We start from the raw sequence: 17,245 nt of genomic DNA on the forward strand, positions 1-17,245 counted from the left end.
GTTAATGTAGCTTAACAACAAAGCAAAGCACTGAAAATGCTTAGATGAGCCTTCCCGGCTCCATAAACATAAAGGTTTGGTCCTGGCCTTTTTATTGTTTTGTAGCAACCTTACACATGCAAGACTCCTCACGCCAGTGAGAATGCCCTTAACATCAAACTAGATCAAGAGGAGCGGACATTAAGCACACTAATCAGTAGCTCAAGATGCCTTGCTTAACCACACCCCCAAGGGATACAGCAGTGATAAATATTTAGCAATGAACGTAAGTTTGACTAAGTTATGCTACTTTAGGGTTGGTAAATCTCGTGCCAGCCACCGCGGTCATACGATTAACCCAAATTAATAAATATCCGGCGTAAAGCGTGATTAGAATAAACAACAAAATAAAATCAAATAACAACTAAGCTGTAGAAAGTAATAGTTGCAAACAAAAATAAACAACGAAAGTGATTTTATACTCTTCGAACTCACGATAGCTAAGGCCCAAACTGGGATTAGATACCCCACTATGCTTAGCCCTAAACTTTGATAATTTCATAACAAAATTATTCGCCAGAGAACTACAAGCCAAAGCTTAAAACTCAAAGGACTTGGCGGTGCTTTATACCCACCTAGAGGAGCCTGTTCCGTAATCGATAAACCCCGATAAACCCTACCACTCTTTGCCAACTCAGCCTATATACCGCCATCTTCAGCGAACCCTAAAAAGGAGCAAAAGTAAGCTCAATTACCACCGTAAAAACGTTAGGTCAAGGTGTAGCCCATAGAGTGGAGAGCAATGGGCTACATTTTCTACTTCAGAATATACGAAAGCCCTTATGAAACTCTAAGGGCCAAAGGAGGATTTAGTAGTAAATTAAGAATAGAGTGCTTAATTGAACAAGGCCATGAAGCACGCACACACCGCCCGTCACCCTCCTCAAGTGACAAATATTTACTTATACCTAATTACATAAATAGACAAGCATAAGAGGAGATAAGTCGTAACAAGGTAAGCATACTGGAAAGTGTGCTTGGACATTTCAGAGCGTAGCTTAACTTAAAGCACTTGGCTTACACCCAAGAGATTTCATTTACTGACCACTCTGAGCCAACACTAGCCCTATGAAACTAACACTGAACCAGAGTAATTAGCTAAACTAAACCATTCACCCCATATTAAAAGTATAGGAGATAGAAATTTATATCCAGGCGCTATAGAGAAAGTACCGTAAGGGAAAGATGAAAGATTAGTTAATAGCACAAAAAAGCAGAGATTACTTCTCTTACCTTTTGCATAATGAATTAGCTAGAAAATCCTTAGCAAAAAGAATTTTAGTTAAGAACCCCGAAACCAGACGAGCTATTTATGAGCAGTTGAAAGAACGAACCCGTCCATGTGGCAAAATGGTGGGAAGACTTGTAAATAGAGGTGAAAAGCCAACCGAGCCTGGTGATAGCTGGTTGTCCAGAATAGAATTTTAGTTCAACTTTAAATTTTCCTAAAGGACATAAAACCCTAATGAAAATTTAAATGTTACTCTAAAGAGGGACAGCTCTTTAGATATAGGATACAGCCTTTTATAAAGAGTAAGTTATTTTTCAATCCATAGTTGGCTTAAAAGCAGCCATCAATTAAGAAAGCGTTAAAGCTCAACAACTAAAAACCAACTTAATAAGAATATTTTAAAACGAACTCTTATAAACCCTAACTGGACTAATCTATAAATCTATAGAAGAAATAATGCTAATATAAGTAACAAGAATACTATTCTCCTTGCACAAGCTTATATCAGATCGGATGCCCACTGATAGTTAACAGCCCCAATAGAAATAATCCACAAATTAATAATCTATTAACTTTCACTGTTAACCCAACACAGGAGTGCTATATAGGAAAGATTAAAAGAAGAAAAAGGAACTCGGCAAACCCTAACCCCGCCTGTTTACCAAAAACATCACCTCTAGCATTACTAGTATTAGAGGCACTGCCTGCCCAGTGACGTACGTTCAACGGCCGCGGTATCCTGACCGTGCAAAGGTAGCATAATCACTTGTTCCTTAATTGGGGACTAGCATGAATGGCAACACGAGGGTTAAACTGTCTCTTTCTTCCAATCAGTGAAATTGACCTCCCCGTGAAGAGGCGGGGATAAAATAATAAGACGAGAAGACCCTATGGAGCTTTAATTATTTAACCCAACACTTCCTTTATTCTACTCTACAATGAGCCTAACCAAGGAAATCCCTGGGTTAAAAATTTTGGTTGGGGTGACCTCGGAGTATAAATCAACCTCCGAATGATTTTAGCCTAGACCCAACAAGTCAAAGCAATTATAATCATAAATTGACCCAAATAATTTGATCAACGGAACAAGTTACCCTAGGGATAACAGCGCAATCCTATTTTAGAGTCCCTATCGACAATAGGGTTTACGACCTCGATGTTGGATCAGGACATCCCAATGGTGTAGCCGCTATTAAAGGTTCGTTTGTTCAACGATTAAAGTCCTACGTGATCTGAGTTCAGACCGGAGAAATCCAGGTCGGTTTCTATCTATTAAGTATTTCTCCCAGTACGAAAGGACAAGAGAAATAGAGCCTACTGCACCACAGAGCTCTAAGTCCAAAAGATGAAATAATCTTAATCTAGTACACTTACCCAACATAGAGCCCTAGACCAGAGCTAGTTAAGGTGGCAGAGCCCGGTAATTGCGTAAAACTTAAAACTTTATAACCAGAGGTTCAACTCCTCTCCTTAACAATATGTTCCTAATTAATACACTCCTTTTAATCCTACCTGTACTTTTAGCCATAGCATTCCTCACCTTAGTCGAACGAAAAATCTTAGGGTACATACAACTACGTAAAGGCCCAAACATTGTAGGACCCTATGGCCTCCTCCAACCAATCGCAGACGCTATTAAGCTATTCACTAAAGAACCCCTACGACCCCTAACATCCTCTCCGCTACTCTTTATTATCGCCCCAACCCTAGCTCTAACTCTCGCACTATCAATGTGACTTCCTATCCCCATACCTTACCCACTAGTCAACCTAAATATAGGCATTCTATTCATCCTAGCAACCTCCAGCTTAGCCGTTTACTCAATCCTATGATCAGGATGAGCATCCAACTCAAAATATGCCCTATTTGGTGCTCTCCGAGCAGTCGCACAAACCATTTCTTACGAAGTCACACTTGCAATTATCCTCCTATGCATCCTCCTAATAAATGGCTCATTTACATTATCATCCCTAATCACAACACAAGAATATATATGAATCCTACTACCAGCATGACCACTTGCCATAATATGATTTATCTCGACCCTAGCAGAAACCAACCGGGCTCCATTTGACTTAACCGAAGGTGAATCAGAGCTCGTCTCCGGCTTCAATGTGGAGTACGCAGGAGGCCCCTTTGCTCTTTTCTTTTTAGCTGAATATACTAATATTATCCTTATAAATGCCCTTACAGCCATCCTATTCCTAGGCTCATTTCACAGCCACACTAACCCAGAAATATTTACAGTCAACTTTGCCACCAAGACCCTCCTACTCACAATAACATTTCTATGGATTCGAGCATCCTATCCCCGATTTCGCTATGACCAGCTAATACACCTCTTGTGAAAAAGTTTTCTACCCCTCACATTAGCCCTGTGCATATGACATATCTCAATGCCTATCATACTTTCAAGTATCCCTCCTCAGATATAGAAATATGTCTGATAAAAGAGTTACTTTGATAGAGTAAATAATAGAGGATCTTAGCCCTCTTATTTCTAGAGCTATAGGACTTGAACCCACTCTCAAGAACTCAAAATTCTTCGTGCTACCATGTACACCAAGCTCTAAACCACTAAGTAAGGTCAGCTAAATAAGCTATCGGGCCCATACCCCGAAAATGTTGGTTTATATCCTTCCCGTACTAATTAACCCCCTAACTCTTATTATTATCATATTTACTCTATTTATAGGCACGATAATCACAGTATTTAGCTCCCACTGACTAACTATATGAATCGGATTAGAAATAAACATACTAGCAATTATCCCTATTCTAATCAACAAAGCCACCCCACGATCAACAGAAGCTGCAACCAAGTATTTTCTAACACAAGCCACAGCATCTATAATCTTAATAATAGCTATTACACTTAATATCCTTGACTCCGGACAATGAACCCTAATTAATCCACAGAATCAACTTACTCCAGTCCTAATTACACTGGCACTAATCATTAAACTAGGAATAGCCCCCTTCCACTTCTGAGTACCAGAGGTCACCCAAGGAGTTCCCCTAAAATCAGGATTAATCCTTCTCACGTGACAAAAATTAGCCCCCCTATCCATCCTTTACCAAATCTCCCCATCAATTAATCCAACTATAATAATATCAGTAGCCATTCTATCAATTATAGTTGGCGGTTGAGGTGGACTAAACCAAACCCAACTACGAAAAATCCTAGCATACTCTTCAATCGCCCACATAGGATGAATAGCAGCTATCATCACATTTAACCCAAATACTATAGTCCTAAACCTAATTATCTATATTCTCATGACAATCCCTATATTCATAATATTCATACAGCACTCAAGTACGACCACTCTATCACTATCACAGATGTGAAACAAAAATCCACTAATAGTATCTACTATCCTAATCACCCTAATATCCCTAGGAGGCCTGCCCCCACTCACAGGTTTTATCCCTAAATGAATTATCATCCAGGAATTAACAAAAAATGGCAATATCATTTTACCCACCGCTATAGCCATGCTTGCCCTCCTAAATCTATATTTTTATATACGCCTTATCTATTCTTCCTCACTAACTATATTCCCTACCACCAACAATCTAAAAATAAAATGACAATTTGAATCAACAAAACGCATACCCCTCATCACTCCACTAATTATTTTATCAACTATACTCCTCCCCCTCACACCAGCACTCTCAGTATTAAATTAAGCTTTAAAGGAGTTTAGGTTACACAGACCAAGAGCCTTCAAAGCTCTAAGCAAGTAGATCATACTTAACCCCTGCTTAAGGACTGCAAATTAACTTTACATCTCCTGAGTGCAAACCAGGTGCTTTAATTAAGCTAAATCCTCCTAGATTGGTGGGCTCCAACCCCACGAAGCTTTAGTTAACAGCTAAATACCCTAGTCAACTGGCTTCAACCTACTTCTCCCGCCGTAAGAAAAAAAAGGCGGGAGAAGCCCCGGCAGAGTTGAAGCTGCTTCTTTGAATTTGCAATTCAATATGTTAGTACCCACCTCAGGGCTTGGTAAAAAGAGGGCTTAACCTCTGTCTTTAGATTTACAGTCTAATACCTACTCGGCCATTTTACCCTTACTTATGTTCGTCAATCGTTGACTTTTCTCTACCAACCACAAAGACATCGGCACTCTTTATCTCCTATTTGGAGCTTGAGCTGGGATGGTGGGAACAGCCCTCAGCCTGCTAATTCGAGCAGAATTAGGTCAGCCAGGGACTCTACTCGGGGATGATCAAATCTATAATGTAATCGTCACCGCACATGCCTTTGTAATAATCTTCTTTATAGTCATGCCTATTATAATTGGAGGCTTCGGGAACTGGCTTGTCCCCCTGATAATTGGGGCTCCTGACATAGCCTTCCCCCGAATAAATAATATGAGCTTCTGACTTCTCCCCCCTTCATTCCTTCTTCTACTAGCCTCCTCAATAGTAGAAGCTGGGGCGGGGACTGGCTGAACTGTTTATCCACCTCTAGCCGGTAATCTTGCACATGCTGGAGCCTCAGTGGATCTTACTATTTTCTCCCTTCACTTAGCTGGAGTATCATCTATTTTAGGGGCTATTAACTTTATTACAACTATTATTAATATGAAAGCCCCTGCAATATCTCAATATCAAACCCCCTTATTCGTATGATCTGTTCTAATCACAGCCGTACTTCTTCTTCTCTCTTTACCAGTCCTAGCTGCTGGCATTACAATGCTTTTAACAGACCGAAACTTAAATACAACCTTCTTTGATCCTGCAGGAGGAGGAGACCCTATCCTCTACCAACACCTATTCTGATTTTTCGGGCACCCCGAAGTATATATTCTTATTCTTCCAGGATTTGGAATAATTTCGCACATTGTGACATACTATTCCGGGAAAAAAGAGCCATTTGGCTATATAGGAATAGTATGAGCTATAATATCAATTGGTTTCCTTGGATTTATCGTATGGGCCCATCATATATTTACAGTAGGAATAGATGTAGACACACGAGCCTACTTTACATCAGCTACCATAATCATCGCTATCCCTACTGGAGTCAAAGTATTTAGCTGGCTAGCAACACTGCATGGCGGCAACATCAAATGATCCCCCGCTATGCTCTGAGCTCTAGGCTTTATTTTCCTATTTACAGTAGGCGGTCTTACAGGAATTGTGCTAGCCAACTCCTCTTTAGACATCGTACTACATGACACCTACTATGTAGTAGCTCACTTCCACTATGTCCTATCTATGGGGGCTGTATTTGCTATTATAGGAGGATTTGCCCATTGATTCCCCCTATTCTCAGGCTATACCCTTGACCCAACCTGAGCTAAAATTCACTTCACTGTGATATTTGTAGGAGTCAACTTAACTTTCTTCCCTCAACATTTCCTTGGCCTCTCAGGTATACCCCGACGGTACTCAGACTACCCGGACGCCTATACAATATGAAATACTGTTTCATCAATAGGCTCATTCATTTCCCTAACTGCCGTAATAGTAATAATTTTTATAATCTGAGAAGCCTTCGCCTCAAAACGAGAAGTAGAGACTATTGAACTAACAACCACAAACCTAGAATGACTTCATGGATGCCCTCCCCCATACCATACATTTGAAGAACCCGCTTTCGTAAAAGCTTAGTACAAGAAAGGAAGGAATCGAACCTCCTAAAACTGGTTTCAAGCCAGCCCCATAGCCACTATGACTTTCTTGATAAGATATTAGTAAAACCATTACATAACTTTGTCGAAGTTAATTTATAGGTTCAACTCCTATATATCTTTATGGCGTACCCCTTCCAACTGGGCTTTCAGGATGCCTCATCCCCTATTATAGAAGAATTACTTCACTTTCATGACCACACTCTCATAATCGTCTTTCTAATCAGCTCCCTAGTCCTTTATATTATTTCTCTTATATTAACTACAAAGCTCACTCACACAAGCACAATGGATGCTCAGGAGGTAGAGACAATCTGAACCATCCTCCCAGCCATTATTCTTATTTTAATTGCGCTGCCCTCCCTACGAATCCTATATATAATAGATGAAATCAACAACCCCTCTTTAACAGTAAAAACGATAGGCCACCAATGATATTGAAGCTATGAGTACACAGACTATGAGGATTTAAATTTTGATTCTTACATGATCCCAACATCAGACCTGAATCCAGGTGACCTACGACTACTAGAAGTTGACAATCGAGTTGTACTTCCCATAGAACTCCCAATCCGCATGCTAATCTCCTCGGAAGACGTACTTCACTCATGAGCCGTACCATCACTAGGACTAAAAACAGATGCCATTCCCGGACGCTTAAATCAAGCCACACTTATCTCAACTCGACCAGGACTTTTCTATGGTCAGTGCTCAGAAATTTGTGGCTCAAACCATAGCTTTATACCTATTGTCCTCGAAATAGTTCCACTTAAACACTTCGAAAACTGATCCCTATCTATGATTTAGACTCGCTATGAAGCTAAACAGCGCTAGCCTTTTAAGCTAGAGAGTGAGAGTTAAATAGTCTCTCCATAGTGAAATGCCACAACTTGACACATCCACATGATTTACTACCATTGTCGCCATAATTCTTTCACTATTTATCCTAATACAACTCAAATTCCACAAATACACATACCCTATGAACCCAGTACTAAAAGCACTTGAGTCTACTTCATTCCCTTGCCCATGAGAAACAAAATGAACGAAAATTTATTCTCCTCTTTCGCTACCCCAACACTAATAGGGCTCCCTATTGTAGCCTTAATTATCATATTCCCAACTTTACTATTTCCCTCCCCTAGCCGACTAATTAACAACCGACTAGTCTCAACCCAACAATGATTAGCCCAACTTATCTTAAAGCAAATAATATTAATACATTCCCCCAAAGGACGAACCTGATCTCTAATACTAATTTCCCTAATCATATTTATTGGCTCAACCAACCTCCTAGGCCTCCTGCCTCACTCATTCACACCAACAACTCAATTATCAATAAATTTAGGGATAGCAATCCCCCTATGAGCAGGAGCCGTAATCACCGGGTTTCGATACAAAACTAAGGCGTCACTAGCCCATTTCCTCCCACAAGGAACCCCTATTCCTCTTATTCCTATGCTAATTGTTATTGAAACTATTAGTCTCTTCATTCAACCTATAGCCCTAGCCGTACGGCTTACAGCCAATATCACAGCAGGCCACCTTCTCATACATCTTATTGGAGGCGCTGCACTAGCTTTAGTCTCAATTAGTCCAACAACAGCCCTAATTACCTTTATTATCCTTATTCTACTAACAATTCTAGAATTCGCCGTAGCCTTGATCCAAGCTTACGTCTTTACTCTCCTTGTAAGCCTATACCTACATGACAATACCTAATGACACACCAAACTCACGCTTACCATATAGTCAACCCAAGCCCCTGACCACTCACCGGAGCCCTATCTGCCCTTCTTATGACATCAGGCCTAGCCATATGATTTCATTTTAACTCCCCCTCACTTCTATTAATCGGCTTAGTAACCAACACTCTCACCATATACCAATGATGACGAGACATTGTACGAGAAGGTACATTCCAAGGCCACCATACTCCTATTGTACAAAAAGGTCTACGATATGGCATAATTCTCTTTATCATCTCAGAAGTATTCTTTTTCGCGGGCTTCTTCTGAGCCTTCTACCACTCAAGCCTAGCTCCTACCCCAGAACTAGGAGGATGCTGACCTCCAACAGGCATCAACCCCCTTAATCCCCTTGAAGTGCCGCTACTAAACACTTCAGTCCTCCTGGCTTCAGGAGTCTCAATCACCTGGGCCCACCACAGTTTAATAGAAGGCAATCGCAAAAACATACAGCAAGCTCTAGCCATTACCATTCTCCTAGGTATCTATTTTACCCTACTTCAAGCATCGGAGTATTACGAAACATCTTTTACTATTTCAGATGGAGTCTACGGATCAACATTCTTCATAGCCACAGGATTTCACGGTCTTCACGTCATCATTGGGTCCACTTTTCTTACGGTCTGCCTTCTACGACAATTTAACTTTCACTTTACATCGAACCACCACTTTGGTTTTGAAGCAGCCGCATGATACTGACACTTTGTAGATGTAGTCTGACTATTCCTATATGTATCAATCTATTGATGAGGGTCATACTCTTTTAGTATCAACTAGTACAGCTGACTTCCAATCAGTTAGTTTTGGCTCCAACCCAAAAAAGAGTAATAAACCTGATACTAGTTCTATTAATTAACACCACCATTTCCTTAGTCCTAGTTACAATTGCATTCTGACTCCCTCAATTAAATATCTATTCAGAAAAATCAAGCCCTTATGAATGCGGATTCGATCCCATAGGATCAGCACGACTCCCTTTCTCTATAAAATTTTTTCTAGTAGCCATTACATTTTTACTTTTTGACCTAGAAATTGCTCTCCTCCTCCCACTCCCATGAGCCGCACAATTTAATAATTTAAACCTAGTCCTCATCATAGCACTTATGTTAATCTCAATCTTAGCCCTTGGATTAGCCTACGAATGAATCCAAAAAGGACTAGAATGAGTTGAATATGATAATTAGTTTAGTTAAAATAAATGATTTCGACTCATTAGACTATGGTAAGACCATAATTATCAAAATGCCTTCAATCTATATTAATATCTTCCTAGCATTTATCCTAGCTCTTCTAGGCATACTAGTCTATCGATCCCATCTAATATCATCCCTTCTATGCCTAGAAGGCATAATACTCTCACTATTTGTTCTAATTACATTAACAGCCCTTAATACCCACTTCACACTATCATTTATATTTCCAATCATCCTACTAGTATTCGCAGCCTGTGAAGCAGCAGTTGGACTAGCTCTTCTAGTTATAGTCTCCAACACTTATGGAATAGACTATGTACAAAACCTAAATCTTCTACAATGCTAAAAACGATTATCCCCACAATCATACTTATTCCAACCGTATGGTGATCAAAACCCCATATAATTTGAATTAACGCAACAGTTTACAGCCTATTAATTAGCCTAACTACCCTCTCTCTACTTAATCAGCCAAGTGACACCAACCTAAACTTCTCAACCACATTTTTTTCAGATGCCTTATCCACTCCTCTCCTGATGTTAACGACCTGACTTCTTCCACTCATAATCTTAGCAAGCCAACATCACTTAGACAAAGAAACCTTAACCCGTAAAAAAATTTATATTTCTCTTTTAATTTCCTTACAAGTATTCCTAGTAATAACATTTTCAGCCACAGAATTTATCCTGTTTTATATTCTATTTGAAGCCACACTGATTCCCACTCTTATCATTATTACACGATGAGGTAATCAAACAGAGCGACTCAACGCAGGAACCTACTTCCTATTTTATACCCTCATAGGATCCCTCCCCCTTCTAGTGGCTTTAATTTATTTACAGAACTCTATAGGATCTCTAAACTTCCTCCTACTTCAACTTATAAATAAATCCATTACAACATCGTGATCAAACTCACTGATATGACTAGCATGCATAATAGCATTTTTAGTCAAAATACCCTTATATGGGCTTCACCTGTGATTACCAAAAGCTCACGTTGAAGCCCCCATCGCTGGCTCAATAGTCCTGGCAGCTATTCTACTTAAACTAGGCGGCTACGGAATAATACGCATTACCATCCTACTCAGCCCTATTACAGACTATATAGCCTACCCATTCCTCATACTCTCCCTCTGAGGCATAATTATAACCAGCTCTATCTGTCTCCGGCAAACAGACCTCAAATCACTCATTGCTTATTCATCAGTGAGCCACATAGCCCTAGTAATCGTAGCCATCCTTATTCAAACACCATGAAGCTTTATAGGCGCCACCGCTCTAATAATCGCACATGGCCTTACTTCCTCATTATTATTCTGCCTAGCCAATTCCAACTACGAGCGCATTCACAGCCGAACCATACTACTAGCCCGAGGCCTACAGACTATTCTTCCACTAATAGCAGCATGATGACTAGTTGCTAGCCTTACCAACCTGGCCCTACCTCCAACTATTAATCTGCTAGGGGAACTTCTTATCATTATGGCCTCCTTCTCATGATCTAACCTCACAATCATCCTGATAGGGACTAACGTCCTAATCACGGCCCTCTACTCCCTCTATATACTATCAACCACCCAACGAGGCAAATTCACGTATCACACAAACAACATTTCCCCTACATTCACCCGAGAAAATACTCTTATAGTACTTCACCTAGCCCCACTTCTTCTACTATCAATTAGCCCAAAAATCATCTTAGGCCTAATATTCTGTAAATATAGTTTAACAAAAACATTAGATTGTGAGTCTAATAATAGGAGACTGCACCTCCTTATCTACCGAGAATGTCTGCAAGAACTGCTAATTCATGCTCCCATGTCTAACCCCATGGCTTTCTCAACTTTTAAAGGATAGAAGTAATCCGTTGGTCTTAGGAACCAAAAAATTGGTGCAACTCCAAATAAAAGTAATTAACTTATTCTCCACCTCTGTAGCTGTATCAATTATTATTTTAGTCCTCCCTATTGTGGCCTCTTTCACTAACATTTTTAATAGTCCTAACTACCCTCACTACGTAAAAACTTCAGTATCTTATGCATTCACTATCAGTCTCATTCCAACATTAATTTTCATCGCTACTAGTCAAGAAATAATAGTATCCAACTGACACTGAATAACAATTCACACCTTAAAATTAACAACCAGCTTTAAATTAGATTACTTCTCTATACTATTCACCCCAATTGCACTATTTGTTACATGGTCTATCATAGAATTTTCCATATGATATATACACTCAGACCCTAAAATCAACCAATTCTTTAAATACCTACTCATATTTCTTATTACTATACTAATTTTAGTCACCGCTAATAATATATTTCAGCTATTTATTGGATGGGAGGGAGTGGGAATCATATCATTTCTCCTCATCGGCTGATGACACGGGCGAACAGATGCCAATACTGCAGCCTTACAAGCAATCTTATACAACCGCATTGGAGATATTGGCTTTATTATAGCCTTAGCCTGATTTGCTATTAACCTCAACACATGAGAACTCCAACAAATCTTTATTTTAGACAATAACATTACCATCCTCCCACTGATAGGATTAATTCTTGCCGCCACGGGCAAATCCGCACAATTTGGTCTACACCCATGACTCCCATCAGCTATAGAAGGCCCGACGCCCGTATCAGCCCTACTTCATTCTAGCACAATAGTAGTAGCTGGAGTTTTCCTCCTAATCCGCTTCTACCCCTTGCTAGAAAATAACAAAACTGCCCAAACATTAATCCTATGCCTAGGCGCAATCACTACCTTATTCACAGCCCTATGTGCCCTCACACAAAACGACATCAAAAAAATTGTAGCCTTTTCCACATCAAGTCAACTCGGACTAATAATGGTCACAATCGGAATTAACCAACCACACCTGGCATTTCTCCACATCTGCACCCACGCCTTCTTCAAAGCTATGCTCTTTCTCTGCTCCGGCTCAATTATTCACAGCCTCAATGATGAACAGGATATCCGAAAGATAGGCGGCCTATATAAGACTATACCCTTCACAGCCTCAGCCCTCACTATTGGTAGTCTGGCCCTCACAGGTATACCATTCCTAACAGGCTTTTACTCAAAAGATCTAATTATTGAATCAGCAAACACGTCTAATACCAACGCCTGAGCCCTTATCATCACTCTTATTGCCACATCCCTAACAGCTGTCTATAGCACTCGAATTATCTTCTTCGCCCTCCTGGGTCAACCCCGTTACCCAGCCCTTATTGTTATTAACGAAAATAACCCTCTACTCATTAACTCTATTAAACGCCTTGCACTAGGAAGCATTTTTGCAGGATTCTTAATTTCCAACCTTATTACACCAAACAATGTCCCTCAAATAACTATACCCCTATATATAAAAATAACTGCTCTATTTGTTACCATTATAGGCTTTACTATTGCAATAGAACTTAACCAACTCAGCCTTAGTCTAAAAATAACTACACAATCTCCGTACTTTAACTTCTCAAACATACTAGGGTTCTTTCCAATGACAATTCATCGTATTCTACCCTATCTAAACCTTTCAGCTAGCCAAAACATAGCCACATTACTCCTAGATATGACCTGAACTGAAAAAGCGATCCCGAAAAATATCTCAGACATTCAAATTTTCGCATCAACCTCCGTATCCTCACAAAAAGGCCTCATTAAACTCTACTTCCTATCTTTCTTAATCTCTTTACTCTTAGTACTATTTATTTTAACCTAGCCCCACGAGTAATCTCAATAACAATAAAAATACTAACAAATAAAGATCAACCCGCAACAACCATCAATCAACTACCATAACTATACAACGCCGCCACCCCTATAGAATCCTCCCGGATTAATCCTACCTCGTCCCCTTCAAAAACCACCCAATCCCCCATATTTTTAAAATCAACCACAATCTCAACCCCATCACTCATCACTATATACACAACCAAACCTACCTCTATTAACACCCCTAAAACGAATATACCCAAAATCATAACATTCGATCCTCAAGTCTCAGGATACTCCTCAGTTGCCATCGCAGTAGTATACCCAAAAACTACCAACATCCCCCCTAAATAAATTAAAAACATCATTAAACCTAAAAATGAACCCCCGAAACTTAAAACAATACCACACCCGACCCCACCACTAACAATCAACCCAAGCCCTCCATAAATTGGTGATGGCTTAGAAGAAAACCCAACAAACCCCATCACAAACATTACACTTAATAAAAACACTACGTATGTCATAGTTCTTACATGGACTTGAACCATGACTAATGACATGAAAAATCATCGTTGTTTTCAACTATAAGAACCTAATGACCAACATTCGCAAAACCCACCCCCTATTAAAAATTGTTAACCACTCCCTAATTGACCTTCCTGCTCCATCAAACATCTCTGCCTGATGAAACTTTGGCTCTCTACTAGGCCTGTGCCTTATAATTCAAATTTTCACTGGCCTATTCTTAGCCATACACTACACCTCTGACACAACAACAGCATTCTCATCAGTAACCCATATTTGCCGAGATGTTAACTATGGCTGACTTATCCGATACCTCCACGCTAACGGAGCATCTATATTCTTTATTTGCCTCTACATACACGTAGGCCGCGGAATCTACTATGGATCATACACATACCTAGAGACCTGAAACATTGGCATCATCCTCCTATTCGCAGTAATAGCCACAGCATTTATGGGTTATGTCCTCCCATGAGGACAAATATCATTTTGGGGAGCAACCGTAATCACTAACCTCCTATCAGCAATCCCATATATCGGAACAACCTTAGTTGAATGAATCTGAGGAGGATTTTCAGTTGATAAAGCCACTCTTACCCGATTCTTCGCTTTTCACTTCATCTTGCCATTTATCATTGCAACTTTAGTCTTAATTCACCTCCTCTTTCTACATGAAACTGGCTCCAACAACCCCACAGGAATTCCTTCAAACTCAGATAAAATCCCTTTCCACCCCTACTACACAATCAAAGACACCCTAGGTTTCCTTGTAGCCATTCTTCTCCTCCTTATTTTAGTCCTATTTTCACCAGACCTATTAGGAGACCCAGACAACTACACCCCTGCCAACCCCCTTAATACCCCTCCCCATATCAAACCAGAATGATACTTTCTATTTGCCTACGCTATCCTACGCTCTATTCCAAATAAACTCGGAGGAGTCCTAGCTCTAGTCCTATCCATCCTTGTTCTAGCCTTCATCCCATTCCTTCATATGTCTAAACAACGTAGCATGATATTCCGACCCATTAGTCAAGTCCTATTCTGAGTTCTCGTCGCAGATCTTCTCACACTCACATGAATCGGAGGCCAACCAGTAGAACACCCGTTCATCACCATTGGACAAGTAGCATCTGTCCTCTACTTCACCACCATCCTTATTCTTATACCCCTCGCAAGCCTAATCGAAAACAAAATCCTCAAATGAAGGTCCCAGTAGTATAAATATTACTCTGGTCTTGTAAGCCAGGAATGGAGATAGTTCTCCCTGAGACATCAGAGAAGAGGCTCCTGCCCCACCATCAGCACCCAAAGCTGATATTCTACTTAAACTACCCTCTGCTCTTTTACTTTAATAAAACTCAAGTACTTCATCAGTACTGACAAATTACTAACACACTATGTAATTCGTGCATTAATGCTCGCCCCCATTAAAATGTATTACAACAATAAATTCATAACCAACATTTAACATACTATGTTTAATCGTGCATAAATTCCTCATCCCCATGAATAATAAGCTAGTACATTACTGCTTGATTGGACATAATCCACTTAATACATCACACATAATCCAACAAAAAAATTGACCCAAACATGAATATTCTCACCAAAAATCTAATGATTGACTTGACATCAGACATCAATTCCATAATTAAACATAGACCATCAAATCTACACACACCACTCAACTCTTACCCATACGACTATCCCTCTCCCCCAGTCCTCTCACAACTTACCATCCTCCGTGAAACCAACAACCCGCCCACCAAGGATCCCTCTTCTCGCTCCGGGCCCATAAAACTTGGGGGTTTCTAATATGAAACTATAACTGGCATCTGGTTCTTACCTCAGGGCCATGAACCTAAGATCGCCCACACGTTCCTCTTAAATAAGACATCTCGATGGACTAATGACTAATCAGCCCATGCTCACACATAACTGTGATGTCATGCATTTGGTATTTTTAATTTTTTGGGTTATGCTTGGACTCAACATGGCCGCGGTGGGCCCTGACCCGGGACACTTATTGTAGACGAGCACCTAATGAAGACCCTCCATCCTCATAATTATGAGCCGGGACATTCTTTTAATGCTTGTCGGACATAAAGAGATTTTAGCACGTACACCCGTACGCACGCACGTACACCCGTACGCACGCACGTACACCCGTACGCACGCACGTACACCCGTACGCACGCACGTACACCCGTACGCACGCACGTACACCCGTACGCACGCACGTACACCCGTACGCACGCACGTACACCCGTACGCACGCACGTACACCCGTACGCACGCACGTACACCCGTACGCACGCACGTACACCCGTACACCCGTACACGACTATTCCAATTATATAGATGAATTTATCCACCAAACCCCCCCTACCCCCCCACTAAGTAAATTCATTGCCCCAAGGCAATGAATAAACTATGCATATTAATTTCCTGCCAAACCCCAAAAACCAAGAATCACCGCACAGTATTTACTTAGACTAAATTTAAACCCCCTTTCCCACCCCAAGTCAGACAGCTCAGGGCATCTAAATTTTGAAATTTAAAACGCACCTTTACAATACTGACATAGCACTCTAGCCCTTTTTTTCCTTTTAACAGGTTTAACTCAATTAAATACAAATTGTATAATATTTGGACTAAACCCCCTTTCCCACCCCAAGTCAGACAGCTCAGGGCATCTAAATTTTGAAATTTAAAACGCACCTTTACAATACTGACATAGCACTCTAGCCCTTTTTTTCCTTTTAACAGGTTTAACTCAATTAAATACAAATTGTATAATATTTGGACTAAACCCCCTTTCCCACCCCAAGTCAGACAGCTCAGGGCATCTAAATTTTGAAATTTAAAACGCACCTTTACAATACTGACATAGCACTCTAGCCCTTTTTTTCCTTTTAACAGGTTTAACTCAATTAAATACAAATTGTATAATATTTGGACTAAACCCCCTTTCCCACCCCAAGTCAGACAGCTCAGGGCATCTAAATTTTGAAATTTAAAACGCACCTTTACAATACTGACATAGCACTCTAGCCCTTTTTTTCCTTTTAACAGGTTTAACTCAATTAAATACAAATTGTATAATATTTGGACTAGAAATCTCTAGTCTAGGCTAAA

At 40.2% G+C, this 17,245-nt stretch overlaps 13 protein-coding genes and 24 non-coding genes across 37 annotated transcripts, besides 5 other annotated features; 28 read left to right on the forward strand and 9 right to left on the reverse strand. All coding sequences in view use genetic code 2, as the record gives it.

Annotated features, from left to right (window-relative positions):
* Window positions 1-69, forward strand: KEF51_t01. The gene has a single exon. It is a non-coding gene; the product is annotated as a tRNA-Phe (tRNA).
* Window positions 70-1,026, forward strand: KEF51_r02. The gene has a single exon. It is a non-coding gene; the product is annotated as a 12S ribosomal RNA (ribosomal RNA).
* KEF51_t02 lies at window positions 1,027-1,092 on the forward strand. The gene has a single exon. It is a non-coding gene; the product is annotated as a tRNA-Val (tRNA).
* KEF51_r01 lies at window positions 1,093-2,671 on the forward strand. The gene has a single exon. It is a non-coding gene; the product is annotated as a 16S ribosomal RNA (ribosomal RNA).
* KEF51_t03 lies at window positions 2,672-2,746 on the forward strand. Its single transcript has one exon. It is a non-coding gene; the product is annotated as a tRNA-Leu (tRNA).
* A 2-nt stretch (window positions 2,747-2,748) lies between these two features.
* ND1 (NADH dehydrogenase subunit 1) lies at window positions 2,749-3,703 on the forward strand (the record flags this gene model as incomplete). The annotated part of the gene is made up of 1 exon: window positions 2,749-3,703. A coding segment is annotated over exon 1 (955 nt), but the record flags the coding sequence as incomplete, so codon positions are not given.
* On the forward strand, window positions 3,704-3,773 carry KEF51_t04. Its single transcript has one exon. It is a non-coding gene; the product is annotated as a tRNA-Ile (tRNA).
* Window positions 3,771-3,842, reverse strand: KEF51_t05. Its single transcript has one exon. It is a non-coding gene; the product is annotated as a tRNA-Gln (tRNA).
* An 8-nt stretch (window positions 3,843-3,850) lies between these two features.
* On the forward strand, window positions 3,851-3,919 carry KEF51_t06. The gene has a single exon. It is a non-coding gene; the product is annotated as a tRNA-Met (tRNA).
* ND2 (NADH dehydrogenase subunit 2) lies at window positions 3,920-4,963 on the forward strand. The gene has a single exon. It carries the CDS (start codon window positions 3,920-3,922, stop codon window positions 4,961-4,963), a length of 1,044 nt encoding a protein of 347 aa, NP_007550.1.
* Window positions 4,964-4,970: 7 nt separating this feature from the next.
* KEF51_t07 lies at window positions 4,971-5,037 on the forward strand. Its single transcript has one exon. It is a non-coding gene; the product is annotated as a tRNA-Trp (tRNA).
* A 2-nt stretch (window positions 5,038-5,039) lies between these two features.
* Window positions 5,040-5,106, reverse strand: KEF51_t08. Its single transcript has one exon. It is a non-coding gene; the product is annotated as a tRNA-Ala (tRNA).
* Window positions 5,107-5,179, reverse strand: KEF51_t09. The gene has a single exon. It is a non-coding gene; the product is annotated as a tRNA-Asn (tRNA).
* Window positions 5,180-5,214: an origin of replication (origin of L-strand replication).
* Window positions 5,212-5,280, reverse strand: KEF51_t10. Its single transcript has one exon. It is a non-coding gene; the product is annotated as a tRNA-Cys (tRNA).
* On the reverse strand, window positions 5,281-5,346 carry KEF51_t11. Its single transcript has one exon. It is a non-coding gene; the product is annotated as a tRNA-Tyr (tRNA).
* Window positions 5,347-5,353: 7 nt separating this feature from the next.
* Window positions 5,354-6,895, forward strand: COX1 (cytochrome c oxidase subunit I). The gene has a single exon. It carries the CDS (start codon window positions 5,354-5,356, stop codon window positions 6,893-6,895), a length of 1,542 nt encoding a protein of 513 aa, NP_007551.1.
* A 2-nt stretch (window positions 6,896-6,897) lies between these two features.
* KEF51_t12 lies at window positions 6,898-6,966 on the reverse strand. The gene has a single exon. It is a non-coding gene; the product is annotated as a tRNA-Ser (tRNA).
* A 3-nt stretch (window positions 6,967-6,969) lies between these two features.
* On the forward strand, window positions 6,970-7,038 carry KEF51_t13. The gene has a single exon. It is a non-coding gene; the product is annotated as a tRNA-Asp (tRNA).
* On the forward strand, window positions 7,039-7,722 carry COX2 (cytochrome c oxidase subunit II). The gene has a single exon. It carries the CDS (start codon window positions 7,039-7,041, stop codon window positions 7,720-7,722), a length of 684 nt encoding a protein of 227 aa, NP_007552.1.
* A 3-nt stretch (window positions 7,723-7,725) lies between these two features.
* On the forward strand, window positions 7,726-7,794 carry KEF51_t14. The gene has a single exon. It is a non-coding gene; the product is annotated as a tRNA-Lys (tRNA).
* A 1-nt stretch (window position 7,795) lies between these two features.
* ATP8 (ATP synthase F0 subunit 8) lies at window positions 7,796-7,999 on the forward strand. Its single transcript has one exon. It carries the CDS (start codon window positions 7,796-7,798, stop codon window positions 7,997-7,999), a length of 204 nt encoding a protein of 67 aa, NP_007553.1.
* ATP6 (ATP synthase F0 subunit 6) lies at window positions 7,957-8,636 on the forward strand (the record flags this gene model as incomplete). Its single annotated transcript has 1 exon — window positions 7,957-8,636. A coding segment is annotated over exon 1 (680 nt), but the record flags the coding sequence as incomplete, so codon positions are not given.
* Window positions 8,637-9,420, forward strand: COX3 (cytochrome c oxidase subunit III; the record flags this gene model as incomplete). The annotated part of the gene is made up of 1 exon: window positions 8,637-9,420. A coding segment is annotated over exon 1 (784 nt), but the record flags the coding sequence as incomplete, so codon positions are not given.
* On the forward strand, window positions 9,421-9,490 carry KEF51_t15. The gene has a single exon. It is a non-coding gene; the product is annotated as a tRNA-Gly (tRNA).
* On the forward strand, window positions 9,491-9,837 carry ND3 (NADH dehydrogenase subunit 3; the record flags this gene model as incomplete). Its single annotated transcript has 1 exon — window positions 9,491-9,837. A coding segment is annotated over exon 1 (347 nt), but the record flags the coding sequence as incomplete, so codon positions are not given.
* KEF51_t16 lies at window positions 9,838-9,904 on the forward strand. Its single transcript has one exon. It is a non-coding gene; the product is annotated as a tRNA-Arg (tRNA).
* Window position 9,905: 1 nt separating this feature from the next.
* Window positions 9,906-10,202, forward strand: ND4L (NADH dehydrogenase subunit 4L). The gene has a single exon. The coding sequence runs from the start codon at window positions 9,906-9,908 to the stop codon at window positions 10,200-10,202; it is 297 nt and encodes a 98-aa protein (NP_007557.1).
* Window positions 10,196-11,573, forward strand: ND4 (NADH dehydrogenase subunit 4; the record flags this gene model as incomplete). Its single annotated transcript has 1 exon — window positions 10,196-11,573. A coding segment is annotated over exon 1 (1,378 nt), but the record flags the coding sequence as incomplete, so codon positions are not given.
* On the forward strand, window positions 11,574-11,642 carry KEF51_t17. Its single transcript has one exon. It is a non-coding gene; the product is annotated as a tRNA-His (tRNA).
* Window positions 11,643-11,701, forward strand: KEF51_t18. Its single transcript has one exon. It is a non-coding gene; the product is annotated as a tRNA-Ser (tRNA).
* Window positions 11,702-11,771, forward strand: KEF51_t19. Its single transcript has one exon. It is a non-coding gene; the product is annotated as a tRNA-Leu (tRNA).
* Window positions 11,772-13,583, forward strand: ND5 (NADH dehydrogenase subunit 5). Its single transcript has one exon. The coding sequence runs from the start codon at window positions 11,772-11,774 to the stop codon at window positions 13,581-13,583; it is 1,812 nt and encodes a 603-aa protein (NP_007559.1).
* ND6 (NADH dehydrogenase subunit 6) lies at window positions 13,579-14,103 on the reverse strand. The gene has a single exon. It carries the CDS (start codon window positions 14,101-14,103, stop codon window positions 13,579-13,581), a length of 525 nt encoding a protein of 174 aa, NP_007560.1.
* KEF51_t20 lies at window positions 14,104-14,171 on the reverse strand. The gene has a single exon. It is a non-coding gene; the product is annotated as a tRNA-Glu (tRNA).
* A 3-nt stretch (window positions 14,172-14,174) lies between these two features.
* CYTB (cytochrome b) lies at window positions 14,175-15,313 on the forward strand (the record flags this gene model as incomplete). The annotated part of the gene is made up of 1 exon: window positions 14,175-15,313. A coding segment is annotated over exon 1 (1,139 nt), but the record flags the coding sequence as incomplete, so codon positions are not given.
* Window positions 15,314-15,379, forward strand: KEF51_t21. Its single transcript has one exon. It is a non-coding gene; the product is annotated as a tRNA-Thr (tRNA).
* KEF51_t22 lies at window positions 15,380-15,445 on the reverse strand. Its single transcript has one exon. It is a non-coding gene; the product is annotated as a tRNA-Pro (tRNA).
* Window positions 15,446-17,245: a D loop.
* Window positions 16,224-16,423: a repeat region (repetition of a short 20bp sequence).
* Window positions 16,424-16,447: a sequence feature (short repeat reorganization region).
* Window positions 16,610-17,221: a repeat region (repetition of a long 153bp sequence).

Source organism: Oryctolagus cuniculus, mitochondrion (genome assembly GCF_051225735.1).
Source record: "Oryctolagus cuniculus mitochondrion, complete genome".
Taxonomy (NCBI): domain Eukaryota; kingdom Metazoa; phylum Chordata; class Mammalia; order Lagomorpha; family Leporidae; genus Oryctolagus; species Oryctolagus cuniculus.